This window comes from Solanum dulcamara, chromosome 8 (genome assembly GCF_947179165.1).
Source record: "Solanum dulcamara chromosome 8, daSolDulc1.2, whole genome shotgun sequence".
Taxonomy (NCBI): Eukaryota; Viridiplantae; Streptophyta; class Magnoliopsida; order Solanales; family Solanaceae; genus Solanum; species Solanum dulcamara.
In genome coordinates this window covers 78,140,240-78,166,540 of record NC_077244.1, presented here as the reverse complement: position 1 = coordinate 78,166,540, position 26,301 = coordinate 78,140,240, and the positions used below count along the sequence as shown (strand labels likewise).

Sequence of the window (26,301 nt, the reverse complement as noted above, 5' to 3'; positions counted from 1 at the left end):
GATTCTCCAACAACAAAGCACAGATCTAAGGACAAATAGCTCTAAACAAAAATCATGCAACCAAAAAAAAAAATCCAAAAGAGAAAATTTAGATTACTCCACGAAACAATAAACCCTAATTGAAAGAGAAGAAAAGGGAACTTACCTGATTGAACTTTGAACAAAAGCTTTAATAATTTGGTTATTAATTAAATTGAAGTGAGGGGTGTTGGGAGAAGGTGATTTTATAGTAAAGTCCGAAGAATCCAGAAGATGTGGACTTCATTTTTTTCCTTCTCACTTTTTCCTCCACCGAGCTTTTAATTTTAAAAAAAAAAATCTGGTTTTTTTGTAGGATATTATGCGGTATTTTGTATTTATATTAAAGTTGAATTGATTTATTTTAAGTAATATTTTGAAGTGTTTGAATAAATTAAAAAGTGTGTACTTAATTTTAAATTAGAATAATAAAAATAAATTAAAAATCATAAATCAATCCAAACATGTTTTAAATCTGAAATTTCCATTCGTGAGGCTCATTTTTGGATACTCTAAATGAGTTTTCTTTTATTTTTAAAATTTAAATCTGAAACGTATGATGAAGAGTTCTAATTATCATCCTCAACACGATACTAAGCGATATAATTTTATTTTTTTTCAATCATATGATTGTACGGGGTGAGAAATGTTACAATGAAGGAAAAAAAGAAATGTTACGATTATTTTTATGAATAAAATACACATTATTCACTTATTTTGCCCGTTTTACACATCCGTGACTGTATTAATAAAGGTAAACAATGATTAAAAAAAAAAGACTGATAATGAAAACTAAAATTACATAAGACAACCACGTAAAGAGCTAGTCTTTATTAAGTTTAAAATAAAAAAAACACGAGTTCCATATTTATATTTTATTTCATTAGAAACATTTGTTAAACGAGGAAGAAATATATTTTTTTATATTAAGATTTTCAAGGGCATTTTGGTCGTCGATCTTGAGTCTTCCAATCTCTGTAGCATGAACAACAATCTTTTTGTCCAAAAGTACCCGGTGGAACACATTGACACCAATTACAACCCTTGTTCAAAATAATAAACAATTATTCTTTTGAGACATTGTGGAGCATCGTTCATCGCACGCATTTGAACATTCTATAAAAGTAGAAGAAAAAAATGTCAACCAGTTAATTTTTTTTCATTAGTTGATCAATTCAAAATTTAAAAGTTCTTACCATAGATAGGAACCGGGCAAGTGGTTGGCCCAACGGAAGGTTTTGCTACAAGTGAAGCATCAAAATCTTGGCGTGCCTATTTGTGCAATAAAGATAAAAAGCAAATACTCGTTAAATTACAATTTAGTTAATAATTTATGTTGAATTAGTCAAGTTGATGAATTTGTGATATCAGATGTAAAAAATAATATGCAGAACGGAATAGTAATAAAAGTTTACTCACTAGGGAAACTTCAATGAGACACAATGAGGCAACCAACAAGAGAAGCAAAAAAGCTTGAGATCTAATTTTTGAAACGGCCATAGTTGAAGACTTTAGGATTGTATTGCCAAAATATTATTGCAAGTATTTGGAAAGTCAATATGTAGCCAATAACATTTTGAAATTCAAAAAAAATTATTTTGTGTCATTCATTAATACACCAAAAAGAAATTTCTTGTTTTGAGATAACAATAACTATTTTTACTTAAGAAGGTCATTTTTAACCAGTAGCGAAGTCAAAAATTTCATTAAGGATGTTCAAGATTTAATATATACGTATAAAAAATAATTTTTGACCTGTATATTCCGTACAATTTTCTATATACATAATATAAAGGATGTCCAATTGACCACCCTAACTTATATGTGGCTACGCCACTATTTTTCACCGTAACAAATAAAATTAGAACAATACAAAGCAAACTCATTTCTCATCCTTTAAAATATCATAGCTTGACAAACCAACAACATTTCAAAGAAATTTTACTGGAAGGCAGATGTAGCCCTTTGGATGGCTATGTGCTCATATGAACCCATAACTTTTGACACAAAATCTCAACAAATGTTAGATCTGAACCCAAACTTTTAACGGTACGATAACTTCATTACAAAGTTGAACTCACTAAGTTTAAATTCTGGATCCGTTTCTAAGTGTACTTTCACAAATTCAGCCATACTTACCTAATCCAGCAACATTCTCACTTAACAGACATAACAAAACCAGACAAGTTGTCGATGCATGTTAAGATAATGACTTGCATAAATTACACTACATCACATGTGTAGAATCCTGTCATATTATGCTTACATTGCCTGACAGATAAGTACCCAAAAAAATTGCTAACTTCTCAAAATAGATAAGCATTAATCTAATAAACCAAAATACATGGAGATTCCAAAATAATGGGAGACTAATCCACTACTAAGTCTCCACATTTTCTCCCTAATAAAAGGCTGATTCACAACTTAACTTATGTGCTGAAGACCTAAAACAGTACCATGAAATTGCTTTGTCTAAGGAATTTGGAGCAACCCCATGGTAAAATTTGTCCAAGAAAAGACCATTTGAAGATCATCCTTTAGTTCTCATGATTGTTATGCTGCCTCTTCCGCCCTCTGTGTGAATTTTCGTCTTGCCAATAACAGGCTTCCCGGAAAAAGCTGATGTCGGATAAGAAGGTGGATCTTGATTGCTTTGATTTGATTTAGATGGTGGCGGAGTGTGTATCTTTTCGTTAATCTCTTTTAAAGTCATATCTCCTCGAACACGGCAGGGTTTGATAAATCCAAATGGGTAAACTACAGAAGATGCACCTTTCTCGGGAGTCTTTGTGTACTCATTACTACCTGAATGCATAGTCAGTTATGAATACGAGCTCAGTAGCAGCCAGTTTGCCATGTGTTCTCATGCAATATAGTTAAGCTGGAAAAAGATCACTGAGCAGCCCACGCTATTGACAATATAATAACAAGGGGTTTATTCAAAATATAATGAATTCCCGGCTATTTGAGACTCAATGATTCAATAAGAGTAACCATGAATAAAGTACTGAGTGTGATCATAGATAAAGTATTAACCTTTGAAAACAATGTTTCCATAAGTACGAGCAGGACTGCTTTTAACCATAGTTATCTCGCATTCTGGTGGGGAATTGACAACCTCTGCAACATATAAGCTGACGTCAATCAAGTAATAAACAAGAATAACATGAAAAGGAAGACAAGAACACCAGCACATGAAGAATATAGAGGAGACAGACCAGAAAGAAAGGAAGAACAAAAGAAAGAGAACATTCAAGGGAAAGAGAGATTCCCTACCCATTGTGTCTGCTTGAAAATCAGATATTCCAGATGCATTCCTGTTAAAATAAATATTTTTAGAGCAGAGCATAACTTAAAGTCGTTATGAGCATGGAAGGCTAAGGATGAAAAGTTACATATCCTCGGAAATAATCTGCAACTCAGGATCATTAAAGCAATCAGTAAGCCATTCTTCAGATGACTCATCAAAGCCTTCGTGAGCCGAAGATGTTGCACCATCTAGAAAAACATATTCTATCAATAACGAATTTAACAATATAAGCAGATATAACTTTACTATAATGTTGCACACATTGACCTGCACATTCGGATAACCACTCTGACACCGCACTTATAGTTTCTTCAAAATATGCATCCCTCTCCTGCATTATCCAACTTCCATGTAAAGTCACTTTTATAAAAATCATTTCTACCTCAGATACTTTTACGGTGTTACCTAGTAACATAAACATGTAAAATGAAGCAGAACTGAATAGGTGCATTGTCACATGAGGTTTCCTCACAGACCAAATTCCACCACTTATCTGTTGGCTTAACAGAACTCTTAACTTGGTTTCACGTGTGGGAAAAAACAACATGCATTATTAATGCTAAAGTATGATTAGAAATGTGCTATCAGAACTCAAAACACATGGCAAAAGGTAGTAGTAACCTTTGATTTTAAGAAAGTTAATGCAAGCTCTTCATTTGAACCAGAAGTGTCCAGGGTCTCAGCGTCAAATTGTAGCATTCTACGTCTTTTTACCAGTTTAGAAGGTTCTCTGCACTGCTCCAATTGCTTGATTGTAACATCTGGATTAAACCATTTAAATCAAGACAAGATGCTTTAAACATGCTGAGTACTAGAAGAAAGATAATTGTTATATTTGGATCCTTTACCCTTGACATTGAAAGTCAAGTCACTCCAGTCCTTTACCGGGGTTGTCTCATCATCAAACATGTAGGAAATATCTTTGTTTTTTTCAGTTACACCAATCCATGGACATCCTGATACGTCTGTTTGAGGCTGCAGCCCTGTTTAACATGGATGACTCCACTCAACTATCTTTTGTCACTTATAATTACTAGGGAAAGCAGCTAAACTTACCAAAACTCTCACTGTCTTGAAGAAAAGTTTCCCCACATTGCCAATCCCATATCTCGCTGCCATAGTTTCATCATAGAAAACAATGAATCCGTTCAATTCTAAACGTGTTATTTATAATAAATATATACATTAAGACTACCTCTCAACATGTATAAAGAATTACTTAAACAAATCTCATTTTTCATGACAGAATCATTAACCTTTAAATTATTAACAGGGTTGAAATTTATATATGCTTTTTGATCCATAAAGTAGGAAACATAAATGCGGGAAATGTGTGAAGCATAATCACCCATGACACATACAAAATGCAGAAGCAGCATAAAATTGAGTCACTAGACGAAATTAGCAGGTGCACGGGTGCCATTCATATGATAACAATAACCCAAATTATTAATACGATAACAACAACAATGCCTCAGTCTCAAGCAAGTAACTGTCAACTATATGTATCATCACTGACCATGTTGCTCCATTTAATTAATAGTAACACAATATATTCATTTGGAGTTCATAGAAAACGCATGAACTACAGAACTGAACCATCAAACTAAGCAAAGACAGAGAAAACAATAACCCCATTATCCATAATACAACAACAACGCCTCAATTCCAACCAAATTGTGGTCAACTACATGAATTATCAGACAACCTAATATATTTATGTGGGCTCAAAGAAAATTCGTTTCTCATCATTTTCACGATTGATATAGTTAAAATACATAACCAAACTATATATTTATACAACAACAACAATGCTCAATCCAAGCAAATAGAGATCAACTATACAAAATCATCACCATGTTGCTCTATTTAAGCAATAACCCATTTCCAGCATTTTCACACTTACCCAATAAAACAAATGGGGCTCAACGAAAACACATGAAATTAAAAAATATAGAAATACCCGTTAGTATCGAATTCCATGGGCAGATCAGTCATATTCGTGAAACGCACAACTTAAAAATTTCCGTCCGGCAGATAGAAAATGAAATGAAAATGGGGAAAAGAGAAAATACGAAGATGATGAGTGGTATTCTATATGGAAGAAAGTGCCGAACAGGGACTTGTCTGTCTTAGAAAACCACAAAAAAATGCTTTCTCCGTTTCCGTTTTGAGTGGGTGAAGCAATTTATTACTATGTTGGGAAGAAATGTCTCTGGCAAGTTTCTTTCTTGTGTAGTTAAATATATTTTTTCCAAGAGATGCGTCCATTTACAGTCGCACAGAGTGTATGTAGTGGCCCTCAACGTCCGTTATTTGATGGGGCCATCACTCTCTGTCTCCAACATTTCTCCTTTTCTCCTTTTAAGTCATTATTCTATTCTCAACACAATTAATCCTTTATATTCTCAATATTAACATTTATTTATTAAAATTAATATTTAAAATACAAATAAAATAACTTGATAGAAATATTAGGTGGTTATGGGTGGTAAAGAATAGAAATGAATGGTTGATAATCTGGTCATAATGTATGATTGTGATAGTTATAATTATGGAGATAGTTTATAATCGGTAATACTAAGAATATAGTTGGTTGTAGTAGTTAATTAGTAGTGGTATAGTAGTTGTGGAGGTGATTTGTGGTAACGATTATCGATGGTAATATGATAGTGCGCTAATCTCCAACGATTAGAACCATGTAATACTTTTTCTGTTTTTTTTATTTAGAAAGAAATTTTTTAATTAGTTGTATTTTATTAAATTAATCTTTTTGACAATGTTTTAAAACTCTAAATTTAATTATTATTACTTTATTTAGTTATTAAAAAATAAGGAAGCTATGAAGAAATGTAATAGTAAAACTATCTTGATTTACTAAAATAGACAAGTAAAAAAGGAATTTTTAAAACTAGAACTAAGTAAAAATAAATGTAACTATTATAGTAGGAACTAAGTAATTAGGTGTATTTTATCAAACTAACATTTTTGACGACGTTTTAAAACTCTAAATTTAACTATTATTACTTTATTTAGTTATTAAAAACTAAGGAAGCTATGAAGAAATGTAATAGTAAACTATCTTGATTTACTAAAATAGACAAGTAAAAAAGGAATTTTTAAAATTGGAACTAAGTAAAAATAAATGTAACTATTATAGTAGGAACTAAGTAATTAGGTGTATTTTATCAAACTAACATTTTTGACGACGTTTTAAAACTCTAAATTCAACTATTATTACTTTATTTAGTTATTAAAAACTAAGGAAGCTGTGAAGAAATGTAATAGTAAAACTATCTTTTGAGTCTATGCTTGCTGGGCACGAATGACTCTAATCTCTCCTCTCTTCTAGCAACTTGCTAAGAATCTACACATGGCTGATGGTGGCGCCGGCGAGGAACTGTTGAATGTCGACGACGGAGATCCGACGGTATTCGACCAACGAGACCAATGCCATCTTGTAGAGAATTTTATTACGAATACAACCATGCAAAAATCGCCAACATATACAAAGTCGAGCTCGTCGAATATCAATCCAAAGATTTCCGGCGGCGGGGCGATTTCTGGCACTGGCGGCTCCACCGCGTGTGGTGGCGAAAAGTCAAATTTTTCAATGGGTTTTGTGAGCGACTCATCAATAAGTACACCCATCCTTAAAGCCCCATCAGAATCATCTCCGAGCTCCTCCAATTTGACAATTAGGGTTACATCTCCGCCTGCCGGAGGTGGTGCAGTGGCGGAGCCCCAAATTCAAAATTGGCAATGCCAAGTTGATCAGCAAGATGAGAGGAGCCCAACCATGCAAAAAGCCCCATCAGGTATGGCCCCTAACAATTCGAATTTCAAAATTAGGACTTCCAATGTTACTAGTCCCGAAGACAGTGGTGGTGCCGGAGCTCCGACTGCCGGAAAAACTAATTTCCAATCAAATTGTACTCCCCAGCTTCCAACTAACCCTCAAGAACAAAATTTTCTAAAAAACGACCCCCCCATCATTTCAAATGTCAATTCTAGTGTTGGAATTCTCAAAAATGCCACCGGAATCACTATTCCGGTGAACGCCCAAAACAATTCTCCAACCCAGAACGACCCTCATACCCTTAGAAATAATAAAAACCAAAAATCTCAATTTTTAGGCACCTCAAACTCAAATTCCAAAATTTCAACTTCTACCAATAGACCCGAAAACAGTGATTTAATGTCCGGCGGTGTATTAGTTGAACATGCCACTGCTTCGGACAATCCTAATACCTCCACTGATCCCAAAGGTGCCAACCACCCCACAGTTTCAAAATTTCCTACCATTTCATCCAATTTTGAAAAATTCGACCCGAAAAACACTAAAAATCCGATAGTGTCCTTAACCCCTAGTGCACTACCTCCAAAGACTAAGTCCCCTAACAACCAACCCACAACTACAAACCACCCTCCACCCCCTATAGCAAAGCAATCCATGGCTACAAGACTAAGAGCTAATCAAGTCGAACCTACAACCAAAATCGACCTAACAACTCCAAAAAGGGTGACAAAACAAGGTTGTCCGGCTATCATGTTTAAGAGAGAAGACTACATGATTAAGATGGCTGAATCATGTAAGTATACTCTCATAGGCAAGTTCTATAGTCCAATGCCCAAGATGGAGGTTATAAGAAAGAAGTTCATTACTCAAACTGAACTTCGGGGCAAGGTCAAGATCACCCACTTTAATTCTAGACATATATATATTGATCTTGATAATGAACATGATAGAGCTACTATTTTAGACAGTAAGAGAATGTACATCGACGGTGTGTTCATGAGATTTCAAGTTTGGACCCCTACTTTCGATCCAAACTATGAAACCCCCATTCTCCCAATTTGGGTCATACTACCGGAGCTCCCTTGGCATTGTTTCCATAAAGAATTTGTTACGCTCTTGCTTGCGGATGTGGGACAAGTGTTGTACTTGGACATGGCCTTCATGCAAAAGACAAGGGGGAGTGTAGCAAAAGCAAAAGTCCAAATGGACATCACTAAGCCTAGAATCCAAAGTGTATGGATTGGATTCGACGAAAATGATGATCCAAATGGAGAAGGAAGATGGCAGGACATCGAATATGAAGATGTGCCCCTTTACTGTACTTACTGCAAACACCAAGGTCATACTCCTCTTGCCTGCCCCGTCAACAGAAGAGATACAGAACGAAACAAGGCCAAAGGCAAGGAAGAAGAGCCAAAGAAAGATGTGTCGCCAAAAAACACAGGTATGATCTCTACTCCTATTGTCTTAACTAATGCTGTAAGTTTCAGGCAACAGGTACCACTAGCAGAAACCACCACCTCAAATCAAGAAGGAAGCCGCAAGGCTAAAGAGCACTCAACCAATCAAAACAGGAATGAAGTTGCAAACGACCAATGGGAAACCCAAAAGCGAAGAAAATTCAAAGGTAAGACTCAAGCTGTGCAAAACACCCAAAAGATACAAAGTAACACTCAACAGGTCTATAAACCCACTCAAGCCAAGACTACAGGTATTGACTCAGTACTCCCAGACCCCAGTCCCCATCTTAATTGTGATATTGTTAGTAAAATGCAAACAGGACAAAGCGGTCGACAACCAGGTATTGACTCAATGCTCCCAATCCCCCATGGCTCCCCGAACAATATTTTAACTGTATTGTCTGATTCTGAAGCTGATGGAGGTGAGGATGGTATTCAGGAGAAGCCAACTAACCTGCAGGATGGGGTGTCCAGAGGGGGGGTTTTGTCTCATGTTTTGCATGAGAATCTTTTGGTTGACCCTAGGAATGACTTTAGAGCCCCTGCTACCACTGCAAATATGTTTCAGCATCCTTCTTCCCAGCAAAGTGATAAAATGGACCTTATTAATGCTCAAAGAATGGCTTCCAAACTGACCCCTACTGTGAGTGCAGATGTGGGAGCAAATCAGCCCCCAAAACAACCTCAACAGGTTGTTCAGGTGCATGATTTCAGACCTGCTGGTACTGCTATTGAATTTGGTCAAAATGCAGCTTCAGGTTTGGGAGGTTATTCAGCCCATATGCAGTCTCAAAAACTGCAGGTTTTGGGGCATGCCTCAACTGCAGATTTGGAGGAAAATTTGCAGGTTTTGGGTGCTAGTTCAGCCCCTAGTTTGAAAGAAAAAAATGTGCAAGCTATGGCTCCTACACTTGCATCATTTCAGCACCAAAGGCAAAGTTTTGGTCACATTGAGAGGGCTGAAAATGACCAAGCTACTGGCTGCAGTTTCAGCACAATCCTAAGTGACCAAGTGTCTAGTCCTTGCTCCCACCAAGTGCAAGATTCAAACTCCAAACAACAAGACACTTACAACATTAATGATATGAAATTCTCAGCTACCCCTAGCAACTCTAATCAGCATGCTACCTCTAAAACTCTAAGGAGAAAGAGAGCTAGAAAGAAGAAACTAGAAAAGCAACCAGAAGTTGCAGCCTCCACCCCTACAACCACTGTTCATACAAGTGAAAAAGATAACAATGGTGAGGTGGTTTCAACATCTTGCTCACAGTATGTTCTCCTAGATCAGACCACTCCAATAAGAAGTCCAGATTTTGGTTGTGAAGATCCCCTTAATCTTACCCCTTTGAATATTCAGCCAGCTCCTTTTATGCAACCTGAAAATGCCACCAACATCCTATGCACTAACAATGAGGCTCAAACTTCAACTCCTGCTAGTGATGATGAATATGGTGTTATTCATTCGGAGGATGAATATGACCAAGACTTTCAAGGTGAGGTTGAATTTGAGGATGAAGGAGAGACTACTGAACAGTCCATTAAAACAGCTGCTCCATCCAAGACCACTACTATGGTCACGAATGACGAGATGAACCAACTAGCTAGTGAGCAAGGCTTATCACCTAGAGGCATTCATCACAATTCAAAATTTACAACTATTCGTGCTTCTATTAGCAGACCAAACACTAGGCTCCACAACCTTAGATCCCATCAATGATTAACACAATTGTATGGAATGCAAGAGGTATCAATACCAAAGGAGTCATAGATAGACTAAACTCTCTCAAACATATCCATCAAACGTCCATAATTTCCATCCTAGAACCTTTTTCTAACAATGCTCATCTACAAAGCTTTAGAATCAACCTTGGTATGGATGGGTCCGCTTGTAATCCTAATGGCAAGATTTGGATCTTCTGGACTCAAGATGTCGATTGTAAAGTTATTAATGTTGACGACCAACAGATCACTTGCGAGGTGAAACACGTAGAGCATCAAAATGCATTTCTTATGACATTTGTTTATGGAAAATGCAAAGATACTCTTAGAAGGCCGCTCTGGGATAGGCTCCTTCACCACGCTCCCACTAACCTTCCTTAGTGCACAGTTGGAGACTTCAATGTCATTACCTCCACTAATGAGAAACTAGGTGGAATCCCTTATAACATGCGAAAAAGCTTCGAGTTTATCAGCGTTATTGAAGCTTGCGGCCTTACAGATTTAGGGTATCATGGCTCAGACTACACTTGGTGTAATCAACGAGATATGCATAAAAGAATTTGGAAGCGACTCGATAGAGCTATGGTGTCCGATAATTGGTTAGCCGTTATGCCTCACACTTCAATTACCCATCTTCCCTCTACTGGTTCTGACCATAAGCCTTTACTAATAGAGATGAATGCTAGGCAGGATTCCGCGATTAAATATTTTAAATTCTTGAATTGTTGGGTGGATAACCCTACTTTTCTCGAAACAGTAGAGTCCTGCTGGAGCAGACCCATGACAGGGAATCCAATGTTGTCCTTCCACCATAAAATGAAAAGACTTTCCTCCACCCTTAGCAAATGGTCGCGAGTGGAATTCGGCGACATTTTTGCCAAGGTTAAGGAATATGAAGAATTGGTGAAAAGTGCCGAAAAAAATCTGATAGTGTCCAATAATGAAGAGAACAGAATGCAATTGCATGCTCTCAACGCCGAATATATCAGATTTCTTAAAATTGAAGAGAACATTCTCAAACAAAAAAGTCAGCTACATTGGTTCAAGGATGGAGATGCTAACACCAAGTATTTCCATGCTCTAATCCGTGGTAGGAGAAGGAGACTGTTCATTCACAAGGTTACCAACGAAGAGGGGGAGTGGATTCAAGGCGACGAACACATTGCTAGAGCAGCATGCGATCATTTTCAGAAAATATTTACAGGCGATGAGTCTCCGATTCCGGAGAACATCTTGAATTACGTTCCTAGAATGATCACAGATGCTCAGAATGAAAACCTTCAAGCCACGCCTACCATAGAGGAGTTGAAACAGGTAGTCTTCTCCATGAATCCTAATTCTGCAGCTGGTCCGGATGGTATGAATGGAAAATTCTTCCAAGCTTGTTGGGAGATTATTTCGGAAGACCTACTAGCAGTGGTTACTTCTTTCTTTGGGGGGTATGCTATGCCTAAGTTCTTTTCTCATGCCTGTTTGATCCTGCTCCCAAAGGTATATCACCCCAACACACTCTCTGACTATAGACCCATTAGTCTCAGTAACTTCACCAATAAGATCATATCAAAACTCATTTGCCTCAGGCTTGCTCCAATTCTCCCCGATCTTATTTCTCCTAATCAGTCCGGGTTTGTAAAAGGAAGAAGCATCTCCGAAAATATCATGCTAGCACAGGAGATTATCCACGATATCCGAAAGCCTGTTATTGGCGACAACGTGGTTATCAAGTTAGACATGGCCAAAGCATATGATATAGTCTCCTGGTCTTATACTTGTCTGGTACTGAGAAGGATGGGCTTCGGTGAGACCTTTATTGATATGATTTGGCGAATCATGTCTAACAACTGGTACTCTGTTATCGTTAATGGGTCTAGACATGGTTTTTTCCACTCCACCAGAGGGCTCAAACAGGGTGATCCTCTTTCTCCCGCCTTATTTATTTTGGGAGCGGAGGTGCTGTCAAGAATGTTGAATAGTCTTCATTGTTACCACTTCTACCGTGGTTTTCATATGGAGAAAAGAGGCCCACAGATTAATCATTTGAGTTTTGCGGATGACATTATCATCTTTTCCTCCGGAAGGAGGGAAATTCTTCAAATTATCATGAAGACCTTGACTCTGTATGAAAAGACATCGGGGCAGCTTATAAACAAGAATAAGAGCCACTTCATGATGCATCCCAGTGCGCTCCAAGACAATGTGGAAACGGTGAAACAGGTTACAGGTTTCACTCAGAAGCATAGTCCCATTACCTACTTAGGATGCCCTCTGTACATTGGCAGGCAGAGAGTCATGTACTACACGGACATGGTCTCTAAGGTTGTCAACAGAATTAGAGGGTGGCACTCCAAAATCCTCAGCTACGGCGGTAGAGCTACACTCGTGAAATACGTACTTCAGTCGCTCCCCATTCACCTTCTTTCGGCCATTACTCCCCCCCGTACCACTCTCAAACAGATTGAGAGAGTCACCGCTGATTTTTTCTGGGGGTGGAAGGATAACAAAAAAAAATACCATTGGGCTTCATGGAAAAAACTTTGTTACCCTTATGACGAAGGAGGTATTGGGTTAAGGAGAACTATAGATGTGTGCAAATCTCTCCAGTTAAAGCAATGGTGGATCTTTAGAGCTAAACCAACGTTGTGGGGTGAGTTCCTTAGAGCCAAATACTGTCAGAGAGCCAACCCCATCATCAAAAAATTCCATTCTGGACAGTCGCTTGTGTGGAAACACATGATGCACAACAAACACATTGCCGAACCTCACATTCAATGGAGGATTCACTCGGGTTCATGTTGTTTTTGGTGGGACGATTGGCTAGGTATCGGACCCTTAGCCAACTATAGGCAGGAGTTGGGAAGAGCAAGCAATGCTAGGGTGGCTGATTTTCTTATAGATGGACAATGGAACATCGATATGCTAAATCAATTGGCACCAGCGCAACTAGTTCCTCTTATCACTTCTTCCACACTTCAACTGCAAGGAAACACACCGGACCAGGCCATTTGGAAGCTGAATACCAATGGGAACTTCACATGCTCCTCGGCATGGCAGCTTGTGAGGGAACATAGGACCAAGACACTTTCCGACCATTACACTTGGCACAAAAACATCCCCTTTAAATGCTCTTTTTTGCTGTGGAGGGCTTTTAGAGGCAAGCTGCCAACGGAGGAAAAGATCATTGCATTCGGTCAGGTTTCCACTCCATGCTATTGCTGCCACAGTCCAGGTCCAGACACCATAGAGCACATTTTCAGCACGGGCCACTTCGCTAGGAATATTTGGCGCTACTTCTCTGACTCCCTAGGGATAAAGCATGAAGCCACACCCCTCAAACCTCTTGTTATGAGTTGGTGGCTTCACAAGTACCACACAGAAGCTCACAAACTTATCTTTCACTCCACCCCAATATTTATATGTTGGAATTTGTGGAAGAATAGGTGCGCGAGCAAATACGGGGGAAAGATTTCTAGCCTGGCGAGAGTGAAATTTGCAGTTTTCAAAGACATCTCTAATCTACTTAGAATCGCGTACCCCTATATCCATTGGCCTTCAAACTGGATCCACACTATTTCCTACATAGATAAGTGTGCTCATGAAATGAAAATCACCCAAGTCTCGTGGACTAAACCACAACTCGGTTTCGTTAAGCTGAACACTGACGGAAGCGCGTTGGGTAATCCGGGGGCAATTGGGGGGGGTGGCATCTTAATAGATCATATGGGTAGATTCATCTTCGCCTACGCCATACCGTTAGGGGAGGGAACCAACAATCAAGCCGAACTAGAGGCGGCAGTTTATGGGCTTAAATGGTGCATTCAACAGGGCTTTCAGCACGTTATCCTAGAAGTCGACTCGGAGTTGATCACTAAATGGATCAATCATCAGACGAAACCTCCGTGGAGCCTTCACCGGATAACTCATGACCTTGTTGATATTTCCGAATTATTTGTTTTCTTTTCTTGCAAGCATGTATACAGGGAGGCAAACTTCACTGCGGATGCTCTCTCCAAGCACAGTCACACTCTTACCACTCCAGGCCACTACACCACCCTCCAACAGCTACCTCGGGGTACACGAGGATACTACATGCTAGATAGAGCCGGCCTACCTAGCTTTAGACGGAGGAAGACCAAAAGGATTAAGAAGCCTCCATGATCTACTACTAGTGTTGCAGCATTGGATTGAGCGCCCAATTGCAGTGTTTGTCTCCATGCTATATTTTTAGCCATGTTATTTGATGATCCTCGTTGACGCTAAAATGTATATAGCTTTTATGAGGATTCATCCCCAGTTTTATTTAGATTTTTCCTTTATTTTATGTAAAGGGCGAGTCTCCCTTATTTATGCTTTCCTAGTTTCTGTGTATCGAGAGGAGTCCTCTTCTTTAGGTGCATAGTTTCTAGGTTTCCTTTTCGTGTGTTTGTATCGGGGATGAGTTGGCTGACCTTAGTAGGATGACCGACTTATGAACCACCATAGGATTGGAGGTTAGGTTTATGTCCCCCTCCGTGTATTTTTCTGTTTTATGTATAATAAGGCTTGGGGGTGTGCGGCTCAACCCCTGGCTGTGCACGAGAGGTGGGAGCCTCGTGTAGGGTCTGTTCCCGTAATTTAAAAAAAAAATAAAAATAAAAATAAAAAATAGTAAAACTATCTTGATTTACTGAAATAGACAAGTAAAAAAGGAATTTTTAAAATGGGAACTAAGTAAAATGAAACACAAAAAATACATCTAGCGATGATTATGAATATAATGATGGTGAAAAGTCATTTTAATAAAAAAAAAAAGTATAATTTCTTAATAATGTTAAAACTTTATTCCAACTTTTAATAAATTAAATTTATTTAAATGCATTATCGAGATTCAAAAAAATACATTTAATGATTTAAGATTGGAATCAAATTCATACTTAATATAAGTTAAAGTGTAAACAAATGGAACCTTAATCTAATTTTAAGAGAATTTCAAATCAATTTATGCAACTCGATCAAAAATTGCACGTGAAAAAAAAAGTGGTGGGGTTGGGTATCAAAACATTAATTGAGGTAAAAGTTATTCAACTTTAGTAAAATACTATTAAATTATATATTTTATAATAAAACATCACTCTATTTTATCTAACTATCCTAATAAGTCACCAACTTATTTAAGTGGCACGTTTTAGTTCTATGATCAAGTGACTTCATGTGATATTTAAGCATAATTGAATTTTATTTTTTATTTCAAAAAATAATTTGATAACTTTCCATGATTCTTAAGCAAAATTGTATGATTTACTCGTAAGGAATTCATGCTAACAAATCAATTCAAAAACTTAATCATAATCTTTAATTATATATTCAAGTGGTTGGACCATACATAAACCATCACTTTGCTACATTTAAGAAATAACCCAAATATATTTATTAAAGACTGAAAAACAACCCATAAAATTGAACAAAACCAATTCAATTTCCATCATTTTCATGATAATATATAGAATTGAACAACATAACCCAATACATTCATACAACAAATTTCAACTAAGTAAAGATCAACTATATAAAATAATCATTAATCATGTTGCTATATTTAAGCAATAACTTCAAAAAATATTCATCTGGACTTAAAAAAAATTTATGATTTTTTCTTTAAAAGAAGGTGAGCCATTTGAAGAAGAAGAAAAAAAAGACAATCTAATTTTCAACATTTTCACGATTGACAAAATTGAAACACATAACTGAACCATATAGCCCAATATATTCATATTCTAACAAAATCATCAATTAAAGAAATCCATGATAGATCAGTCATCCCATCCTACTTTATCCCACAACTTAAAAATAGCCGATTAGCAAATTGAAGATGAAAACAAAAAGAGGGTACAAAGTAAAATATAAGAATGATAGCTATTATTAGGAGAGGCAAAAAAGGCGGATATGGAAATGTTGTGACTGTGAAGATGGTTCATATCGGCACGACAATGATATTAATGATTGTTGTGGTATAGTAATTGTGAAAATATTTAGTGATAATTATTGTTAATGGTGTCATGATAGTGGTAATATCTAACTGATCTAATTATGTAATACACTCACTTTGTTTCATTTTACTATAAGTATATTTTATTAAATTAGCCTTATTAATGATGCAAACAAAGAAAATAGTATCTAGGGCTGATTATGAATATAACGATGATGAATATTTTTTTATTTTTTTTTAAAAAAAACTTCAGAATAATCCGCAACTGCTATAAGTTTTGCCACAATCTTTTTCCTTCGGGTGAACACTCTGTGGCGATCATTTTGTGCGTACTGAGTAAATTTTTTATTGTGTAATAGCATGCAAACCACACAGAAGATGTAAATCGCATTATGTAAGCCCTATGCGACAAGTTCGACTCATAAACCAACTGAGTCATTCCGAAGGACAACATGAGTTTTTTATATAGGCAAAATTTAAAACTTTAGTCCCAATTTATATGACTTTTCTTTTTAATTCATCTTGAAAAGAATATTGTTTTTCTTATTTGATAATTATTTAATGTCATCATTGTTATTTATTTTCTTTTTTTGTGTGTGTAAATTAAATTATTCATGATTGTTTGGTTTATGAGATATTTCAAAATTAAATTAGAGACAAATTTATATTTTATTTGATTGAATATAGGGAAAAATTTTTAATAAGTAGTGAAAGTATTTATAAAAATCGAGATTGATCTAATCTAAATAATCATAATGTTATATAATATGCTAAGTAATCAATATTTATCTCTTATTTCTACGGAGAATTAATACTAAAAGTAAAATAAATAAAATATAATTATATATCATTTTTCACCAAAAAAAAATTCTTTTAACTTAGGTTGACCAAATGAAGCAGATATATCCCTTTCTACTAAGGCTTTCACATCATAGGTAAATTAACATATTTTTTGAATTAAAATTAAGATTATATCTGAATTCGGTCAAAACTAATCTCTTACACATATTAATTAGATTCTCAAAGATTATGTAGGGAGTGATCAATTAAACATTTTACCTAATTAAGAGGATGAGAAACTAACTAATTATTATCTCATATTCATGTATGTATCCAAAAAAAATTAAAAATTGAATGGTATATTGTCAATAATTCATAATTAAAAATGCATCTACCTAAGCAAATATACATGCTGACGAATACAATTCAAATAACTTAGGACTACTAATAAAAGTTTGTTCTTATACATCCAATGAAGGAGAAATAAAAGGTAAAAAAAGTAATTATCTGAATTAACATTTGCATATATTTAATTATTAACATACCATAAAATAACTTACTATCAAATTATTGGCATTATAAATATAACACATTGGAAATTAAAACTTAATTAGCAGTCAGTAAAATTGTCATTAGTTTGATGAAAAGTTGTATTTTTCTCTCAATGGCTTCTTTTGAGTTCATGAGAATAACTATTTGTATTTTGATGTGTTTTGCTATGTCACCAATTAATGCTTTGGTTGATTTTAATCAAAATTATTATCCTTTATGGGGTCAAAATCATATAACTTTTCTTAACCAAAGTACTGAAGTGCAACTACTTTTGGATAGATCCTCTGGTATATCTCAAAATTGTGTCCCTTTTTTATTTCTTGCCTTTGTTTAATTCAAAATTTAGAGTCATAAGTTATGAATAAATTGAATTAAATTTATAGAACTCGCCTTAGATTTGCCACTTAGTTAATTACTTCTCCACTGTAAAAAATGGAAACTCATGTTTTTCATCTCTTCACATTAAAAGATCATTTCCATGACATTTTCTAAAATATCCTAGTAGGTCACATTAATATGACACTTGAATTAAGTGTAGTAATTTCAACGTTTTTTTTAATTTGTTGTTGTTGTTGACATTTGTGTATACATTTATTAACAACTTTTATCAATGGTTTATGATGCAGGAGCTGGATTCAAGTCCAAATTACAGTATGAATCTGGATTATTTACAGTAAGGATAAAGATATCAAACAAGAAAACTAATGGAGTCATCACAGCTTTCTACGTACGTTATTAATTTTTTTTTTTATGTATAACAGTTACATATATAATCTTGAATTGAAAAGTGTATGATTATTTATGGCAGTTAATTTCAGATGATCAAGATGCAGGGGTCAATCATGATGAAATAGACTTTGAATTTATAGGGACTGAAGGGAGATTGCAGACAAATATATTTGCTAATGATATGGGTGGCAGAGAAGAAGTTTTTCAACTTCCTTTTGATCCTTCTGAGGATTATCATACTTATCAAATTCTTTATACTCCACAACGCATAGTGTAAGCAATTATAATTAACTTTTTTATGTTAGTTTGACATATTTTAGTATGTTAATTAGCTTTATTAGGTTAGCAATTAATGGTGGTTACAATGATTAACTGAATCTGATTTTGTGTTGACTTTTACATTAACAAAAATGTGAGTTTTATTGTTCATACATGAGCTATAAAAGTAAGCTATTTGTCCTAAATAAGGCTCTGTCATTCTTAGATTCAGAAGTAGTACCCGTCCATCAATACAATATTCCTTCTCCTTGCACCTAAACTAGTATCTCTTAAATCGATATCTAGTAAATTTGCATTACATATTCAATAAAGCGTTTAATAAGCATGAAATTCTGAATCTGCATCAAGACTTAAAAATAGTTTGACCAATAGACGATCCTCACCAATTATCTTGTTTTTGTTGATTTTTTACAAGCGTGGCTAGTTTTTATGATAGATCTGTGTGAGTTTTATTTCGATGAAAATTTGAGATGAGTGAATCCCCCTAACCAACAACTAGTGGCAGAGATACCTCGTGGAAAATTGGTCCAATTGAATTTCTTTTGTTGAAAAATTATATTTATGTAACAAGGGCAAAAATAATCTTTTGTGTATTTAGACGTTAATTGAACTCTCATGACAAACGATAAGTCTAGTGTTTTTTGAATCCTCTTACTAGAAAATTTCTGGCTCCATCACTATCGATAACATTATTGACTTCTTTGAAACCACATTATATAACACATATATGTACTTGCTTCTCTATGATTTTTGTAGTTTTTTGGTGGACAACATACCAATAAGGACATTCAAGAACAACACAAAAAGAGGTATCAACTTTCCAACAAAAGCAATGTGGGTAGAAGGAAGCCTATGGATTTCACAAAGTGAGATTTGGGCTGGACGTGTTGATTGGGCCAATGCACCATTTATAGTTAGTTATCAAGACTTCAACATTTCTGGTTGCCCTTCTAACAGTAATTGCTTGCCATCCCCAGATCTGAGCCCATGGACCAGGCCCAAATTAGGCCCAAATCAATTGCAGCTTATGAGGAATTTCAGACAAAAATATATGATTCTTGATTATTGTAGGAGTAGGAAAAATAAAGTTAGATTCCCAGAATGTGCTCATCGTCAGCTTAATTAGTTTATTTAGTTAATTTATCATTAATTAAATGTTTCTATTTTAGTGGATATAATATATACATGAAATCCACAAAAAGGAATTAATGAACATCTCAACATGCGTCATATTTCATTACGTGTTTAACTTTTTTATGCCCACGTGACGTGATTTTTTAAATAGTATTAGGTTAAAGGTAATTAAAATTAATTATTCAAATTAAGTTAAATTGATTATTTTTTCGTTTGTTGAGAAAATAGTGTAAGTAAAAGGGGTAGAACTATAACATGAGATACGAGTTTGAAAGAATTTAATAGCTTTTATTAGATCTTTGTATTTTTATTAGAAATTTTGTTAAATATAGTTAAATACTTAATTGAAACCTGATAACTAAAAATAACTTGTGTGAATTCAAAGTTTATATAATTTAAATCTTGATTCTATTTCTAACCGGCTTAATAGCAAGTTAAATTTTACTGTTTGTATAAAAACATATCTACACTGATAATATATGATTTATGATTTGTGTAGGCAAATGGACTAATCAAACACGAAAAATAAAAAATACTAGTAATTTTAATTTATTTTATGAGAGAAGAAGAGGCACCAATTCATAAAATGGAAATTTGCAAATATTTAATGGGTAATAATTAGTAGGAATATTACTTTATTAGTCAACTTGGGAAGATGGTGGCTCACACAAACATAAATTAGTAGTATTTTTTTTTTCTCTTTCGGAATATTAATGGTTGAACAAAAAAGTCAAATGGAAATGTTCACGGCTTAGCCTTACCATGGTTTGAGTTAAATTAATCCATTTAGGGGAGCAAATCAGTAGAAGCCACCAACAATTGTTGGAAATTCTTAACCATGTAAATAGAATATACTAATATTTTTTTACATATATAAATTTTCAAATCTCCTTAATACTATAAGGGGTCGATTGGTGTGGTGAATAAGATAAAATAATTTTGGGATAAATTTTTAGTAATTCTTAATTGTTTGTTTCATTATAAAGCGTGGATAACTTATTGCAAGATTAATAATTATGACTGAAATAAGTTATTTTTTCTCTTAAGTGGTACAATAATCCTGCAATAAAGTAGGTAAATGACAAAAATGTTTCTTTAAACCTTTTTTATACATCACTTTAACCCTTTTTTATACATCACTTTTCAGGTATTTTTGTAAACAAATAATTTTTTCTTAAAATTTATTTAATGCATGTTATTTTCAATGCAACAAATCAAACAATCTCATCACGATTTATTCCATCATAACTTATTCCGTTATAACTAATCTCATCATGATTTATATTCAAACCAAACATTCCGACATGTCAAGATCCAAATTCGAATTGGTTCCACTTTCGAGTGAGGAAAAAAAGGAAGAAAATTACGTGGTAAGCTCGATGTTTTGTTTTGGGGAAAACGATTCATAAGCCATCCGGATGAAGTGATAAGAGGTGATTCCGTTCAGTCTATCCAGCACAAGCACCGCATCTAGGTAAGCAACATCTAATTGAATTGATTCATCCGCCGCCTACCCCACAGATATGGTGGCACCAGCGAGATCCAGTAAGAAAGTATCGCGGTCAGTGTTCAAGGACCTGCAAGCACTCGACGTCGCCCTCATAGGCATGATGCGAAGGGGAATGATTGGCCCCCTAGCATTGATTTGGGGGTCAGCCTCGAGATTTTAAATAAAAATTAAAGTAAAATTTTGAGTGCGACATTTTTGTATTGTTTTGCAAATTTACTCGTCATTTTTTGGGGGGATTGTAGGTTTCCTAGTTATTGAAAGACTTTCTATTCTAATTTTGAATGGTCCAACTTGGTGTGCTATAAGCCAGTGCTTTCACTTTCAATTCTCCTTTTTAAATGGAGAAATTACAAAAATACATAATTTATTTATCATTTTCTCAAAAAAAAATTACCATTTAAAAAATTATAAAAATTTCTACTCTTTTCTATTCTCAGATACATCACTCTATGCAATGTATCGATCGAATACATTACTTTATGTAATGTATCGAGATGTCAGATACATCACTTTATATAATATATCGATCGAATACATCACTTTACTTGACACTTTACTTAATATATCAGTCAGATACTTCACTTTACGCGATGTATCAGTCGGATACATCACTTTATACGATGTATCAGGGCGTTTTGGGACGTATCTGAATTCCACCAAATTTAGGAATTTTCGTAATTTTAAGTATAAAAATAAAATATAATTAGCTCTTAACACTATGAGATTTGTGTAATACTTTCTTTTTGAATTTATAATGAGGAATCCAAAAAAGGAGCAAGATTATCCAATTTAATTTGAATAAAAATAATTAATTGTCACAGTTCGAATTACAATATTACGAGTTTAAATTATATAATAATATTATTTGTAATTTTCTTTTAATTTGACTATTGACAATTGACGTTTTAGTTGGCAACAGTACAAAGATGAGAATACTAGAATTGAAAGATGTTTGCATTATGCGTTGAATTATGTTTTTACTTATTTTTATATCTTGATTTTCTCTCTTTATATAAAACAGGAAAGGGTCTAAAATGTCCCTTAACAATTCGAATTGATATAAAATTACACTTCATCTATTTTTTTGGCCCCCAAATACCCTAACGTCAATATTTTGGTTCAAAAATATCCTCAATATTAACCCTTTGACTCATATTTGCCCTTATTTTTAACAACTCCCCTAAAATAAATTTATTAAATATTTATTTATTATGTTGCCTAATCTGATTGGTTTCAATTTAAAGCATTCTCAAATAAATAACAAAAATCACATATAATTCATATTTTGGCTTGATACATTTAAAAATAATATTAAAAAAAGTTAACGTCATGGATATTTGGAGACCAAAAAGTAGATGGAGAGTAATTTTATTTCAATTCAAATAATTGCTGAACATTTCAGGTCCTTCTCCATATATAAAATTGTAAATGAGACATTCAACAAAGCAACTAATACAACGGATAGTCTATTTGAGCCAATACAAATTTCTCAAACATCCACCCTGAATAACCTTAACAGAAGAAGAGTATATTTCAAGCACTTTAATAATTGTAAAAATATTTTTGAACGAAAGTATAACTAAGTGTAAAATTGATCATTTTTTCATAGAAGAGTGAATTGTTTTTGATAGATGATGTATTATATATTAATAGTAAAAAAAATTCATGATCAAACACCAAAATGTGACCTAAATTAATTCCAAAAATTCTAAATGCCTGTTTCACTGAACTTATGTAAAATAATTTATAAGCTGTTTTAGATAAATTAAGCAAAACAAACCTAATTATTTTTATAAATATATTTTAAATACAAAATAATTTTAAGTTGAGCTAAATACTTTTTTTTAAAAAAACCCCAACTAAAAACAGCTATCAACAACGTATAAAGCAATCCAAATGCGCTCTAACTCGTCACAACGTCGAAGTTGAAGTGGTGAAAGGACTCATAATAAGAGAGTAGAGTAAAAATGGCGGAAAAAACTTATTAGGCTGTGGGCTGGTCTGGCATGTGATAGGGGGTAAAACTGAAGAGGGAAGACTTTGATAAAGACGACTTGAAAACATTACAGGGTGTAAGAGGCGAACAGTCAACCAATACGTGCTGAGACAGAGTCAATGAATTGAAAATTCTCATCATTTATATATATTCTATCTTCAACGCTTTTCCATCTGCATCTTCTTCTTCTCTCTTTTTGGGTTCTCTTGCAGGAAATTTTCTCTGTGGAACTGTTATCGAGTTTTGTTTCCAAAGAAGATCAATGGCTGTAAGTTTTCTGATTTGAAATAGTAATACTTGTTTCGTTTCCACAGCTTTATACAAACTTTCTCTGCAATATGTGGTTGAGGTCTAATTACTTTGTGTTATATTTGGATTAAGTTTTGTCCTGTTAGTACGTTTTGTGTTTGCGAGCAGGGCCAAAGCTATAGGTTAGACGGGTAGCTTTTGGTTAGACTCGGTATTTATCTTCGTAAATTGATTAAATATGTGTAAATATTTAATTGTAATTCTAGTAACTAACACAAGCTATGAATTCTGCGGCAAATTCAGATCTATAAACTTCTAATCCGGAGAATTTCAATAACTTAGTTGGTTAACTAATTAAACTTTTATCTTGTCGGTGATAGGGTTCAATTTTAAAAAAACTTCAAATCCTACCTCCACCTATACAAGTCATTTGGTCTTCTTAGATATTCAGATGCTAGTAGAAAAGAAATGGTAGAGAATTACTAGTTCAAAAGAGAAACTAATTATCACAATATTTGATTGAGATGAGCTTAAATGGGGCAACATAGATAATCGTGATTTATGTAGTTGACCTAGAGGTGGAAATTATAAGTTTATCGGTTGGTTCCTATATTGATCTAAAGTTAATATAACAATAATATCTTAGTGCACAATCATTTAGAGATATTTAGTGGATTTCTTAATATATATATACTGGGTCATGAAAAAAGCTTCTAGGATCATGTGAACCTGTAACCAACCCCAACATATTTGGATTGATAAGTAGTTCTTGTTGTTTAGTATATCTGGATCTATTTCAAGTATCTAGCACAGATTCAATTATAAATTCATGAATACTGTTCTTGTAAAAATGACTTCCGTCGTAGCAAGCACACTTATAATATGTTGAATTTTCATTTAATTGCTACAGCAGCGTGCAAATGTGCCAAAATTTGGTAACTGGGGAAGTGAAGACAACACTCCCTATACTGTCGTTTTTGAGAATGCAAGGAAAACTCGTGGCGGAAAGATGATAAATCCGAATGATCCCCAAGAGAATCCCGACATGTTTCCGAATGTTGCTCCTCCCTCCAGGCCTAAAACTCCAACAGAGGAACCAATTGGGACAAACAAACGTCGAGTGAGTAGAGAAGATGGTAATTTTCATGCTAGTTCTCCTGCCCGCAATGAGCCAATTACTCATCAACGTCATGGTGGAGGTCGTGGATCAAATTCTGGTCGACCTTCTAAACAAAGTGGAGGGTCTGATCACAGCATTGCAAAATCACCGCTTCACCCCAATTCCCACGCGAAGATATCTGGACGAGTAGCTGCATCTCCTGTTTGGGAAGGGAAGAATTCATATGACAGTAGCCATGGTACTCCTGGAAGATCATTTGAAAGTGCTCATGCTACTCCTGGGAGGAACCAAATGAAGCAAGAAAGTGTACGTTTCTTCCTATTCTATTTCGTCTTGCATAAAATAGAAGATTAGATATTCAACTTGTGATAGCATTCCTTATTTATCTTATTTAACAGAGATAAGCTAATTAGTAAGATATGTTAGTCGTTCCTCGAACTGCACTTGATACTTTGAGTTTAACTTGTATACACTGACTGAATGTTGCATTTGAGTATGCAACTAAATCTGCACGAAAAATGCTAATCACTTTGAAGCTTCTGTGCTTTTAATATTGAAATTGACATGACTTCTTCATCTTATAACAGCCTGATAGAGGAACTGTAGTTCCAAAATTTGGCGGATGGGATGACAACGATCCTCAGGATGCAGAAAATTACACTGAGGTTTTTAACAGGGTGCGAGAGCAAAGGCACGTAGATACTGGAAATATGGCAGGCGCTGGTGGTAGAACATCTTACAGCACACAAAGGCATCAGCGAAATGAAAAGCAGAAGGTATAGTAGTTATTAAATCGTGTGACCTCCTCATCTAAAAGTTTGAATTGCTTAAAAGAACACACATTTAGTTTCTTAATTATATTGTGTCTCAACATGCGTACTCTGGGCCTCATTCTTTTTCATGAGCCAGTCACACTCATATTTCACCGTTGTTCTTATCCATTCCCCTGTATTCTGCAGAGCTGCTGCTTTCCTTTGTGGTGAAAATGAGGGCTTGTTTTTCTTGTGATCTGAAGCTATATTGGATGTGTAAATAGATCAACAAACTACGGCGCAACGCCAATCGTTTCTATGTTAAGAGGCTTCTTGTAGCAATATGGTTGGGCTAGTGTTTTCTTGTATTTGTTATGCTTTCTGCTGAATTTTGCAATTGCATTGTCTACTTATTGTTTTATTAATCATGTATTGTTTGCTCCTACATCAAATTCATGTGTTAATTATCCTTCCCTTTTTTGTTCCTACTGAGAAAAAGGGCTAAAATTATGAATGTATTACTGGGTTTGTGATGAAACTCGATGAAAAATGGTTAAATCTCTATGATAAACATTAAGTTAACATGGTAAAAATGACAACTAACCTGTTATTAGAACAACAATAACATGCATATGAACTCTCACAAGTGGAGTTTGAGAAGAGTAAAGTATATGCAAATTTTATCACTATCTGATGAAGGTAGAAAAGCTATTTTCGAAAGATGCTTGCCTCAAGTACAAAGAAAAAGAAAACAATGTAAAAAACTTAGCAACTAACAAAGGAAGGGTGCAAAGCCTATAAAAAATGAACAAAAAACAACAAAATAGTACAATAATCAAAATATAATAAATAATAATAATAAATATTAAAAGCAAAAACTTCAACAATACGGTTAGTCCATACAAAATTCTAGATGGAATCCTAAAACTGAT

The 26,301-nt window shown here is 34.7% G+C and overlaps 3 protein-coding genes across 5 annotated transcripts; 2 read left to right on the top strand and 1 right to left on the bottom strand.

The window, feature by feature from the left end:
• Window positions 1-2,214: 2,214 nt before the first annotated feature.
• On the bottom strand, window positions 2,215-5,572 carry LOC129901541 (protein XRI1-like). Of its 2 annotated transcripts, XM_055976751.1 has the most exons (9): window positions 5,292-5,572; window positions 4,385-4,440; window positions 4,177-4,311; window positions 3,950-4,089; window positions 3,596-3,659; window positions 3,414-3,516; window positions 3,295-3,335; window positions 3,055-3,138; window positions 2,215-2,823 (listed from the first exon to the last, which is right to left on the bottom strand). In XM_055976751.1, exons 1-9 carry the CDS (start codon window positions 5,324-5,326, stop codon window positions 2,549-2,551), a joined length of 933 nt encoding a protein of 310 aa, XP_055832726.1. In that variant the 5' UTR covers window positions 5,327-5,572; the 3' UTR covers window positions 2,215-2,548. The 2 variants fall into 2 exon arrangements, with proteins under 2 accessions (XP_055832726.1, XP_055832727.1); XM_055976752.1 differs by lacking the exon at window positions 4,177-4,311 and having other exon boundaries at window positions 5,292-5,571.
• Window positions 5,573-18,210: 12,638 nt separating this feature from the next.
• On the top strand, window positions 18,211-19,670 carry LOC129900218 (putative xyloglucan endotransglucosylase/hydrolase protein 1). The gene is made up of 3 exons (XM_055975143.1): window positions 18,211-18,327; window positions 18,409-18,602; window positions 19,586-19,670. The coding sequence occupies exons 1-3, from the start codon at window positions 18,211-18,213 to the stop codon at window positions 19,668-19,670; spliced, it is 396 nt and encodes a 131-aa protein (XP_055831118.1).
• A 3,488-nt stretch (window positions 19,671-23,158) lies between these two features.
• Window positions 23,159-25,814, top strand: LOC129898766 (RPM1-interacting protein 4-like). 2 transcript variants are annotated; one of them, XM_055973433.1, is made up of 4 exons: window positions 23,159-23,516; window positions 24,411-24,923; window positions 25,205-25,393; window positions 25,577-25,814. In XM_055973433.1, the coding sequence occupies exons 1-4, from the start codon at window positions 23,511-23,513 to the stop codon at window positions 25,598-25,600; spliced, it is 732 nt and encodes a 243-aa protein (XP_055829408.1). In that variant the 5' UTR covers window positions 23,159-23,510; the 3' UTR covers window positions 25,601-25,814. The 2 variants fall into 2 exon arrangements, with proteins under 2 accessions (XP_055829408.1, XP_055829407.1); XM_055973432.1 differs by having other exon boundaries at window positions 23,160-23,516; window positions 24,408-24,923.
• The last annotated feature ends 487 nt before the right edge of the window (window positions 25,815-26,301 follow it).

Excerpts from the sequence above, each read along its gene's own strand:
- LOC129901541 (XM_055976751.1), bottom strand. The coding sequence starts at position 5,326 with ATGACTGATCTGCCCATGGAATTCGATACTAACGG. Across the intron at positions 4,441-5,291 it reads ATGGAATTCGATACTAACGG|CGAGATATGGGATTGGCAAT; the intron begins GTATTTCTATAT and ends AAACTATGGCAG. Across the intron at positions 2,824-3,054 it reads TGGAAACATTGTTTTCAAAG|GTAGTAATGAGTACACAAAG; the intron begins GTTAATACTTTA and ends CTATGCATTCAG.
- LOC129900218 (XM_055975143.1), top strand. The coding sequence starts at position 18,211 with ATGGTTTATGATGCAGGAGCTGGATTCAAGTCCAAATTACAGTATGAA. Across the intron at positions 18,328-18,408 it reads GAGTCATCACAGCTTTCTAC|TTAATTTCAGATGATCAAGA; the intron begins GTACGTTATTAA and ends TATTTATGGCAG. Across the intron at positions 18,603-19,585 it reads TATACTCCACAACGCATAGT|ATCTGAGCCCATGGACCAGG; the intron begins GTAAGCAATTAT and ends TGCCATCCCCAG.
- LOC129898766 (XM_055973432.1), top strand. Across the intron at positions 24,924-25,204 it reads ACCAAATGAAGCAAGAAAGT|CCTGATAGAGGAACTGTAGT; the intron begins GTACGTTTCTTC and ends ATCTTATAACAG. Across the intron at positions 25,394-25,576 it reads AGCGAAATGAAAAGCAGAAG|AGCTGCTGCTTTCCTTTGTG; the intron begins GTATAGTAGTTA and ends TGTATTCTGCAG.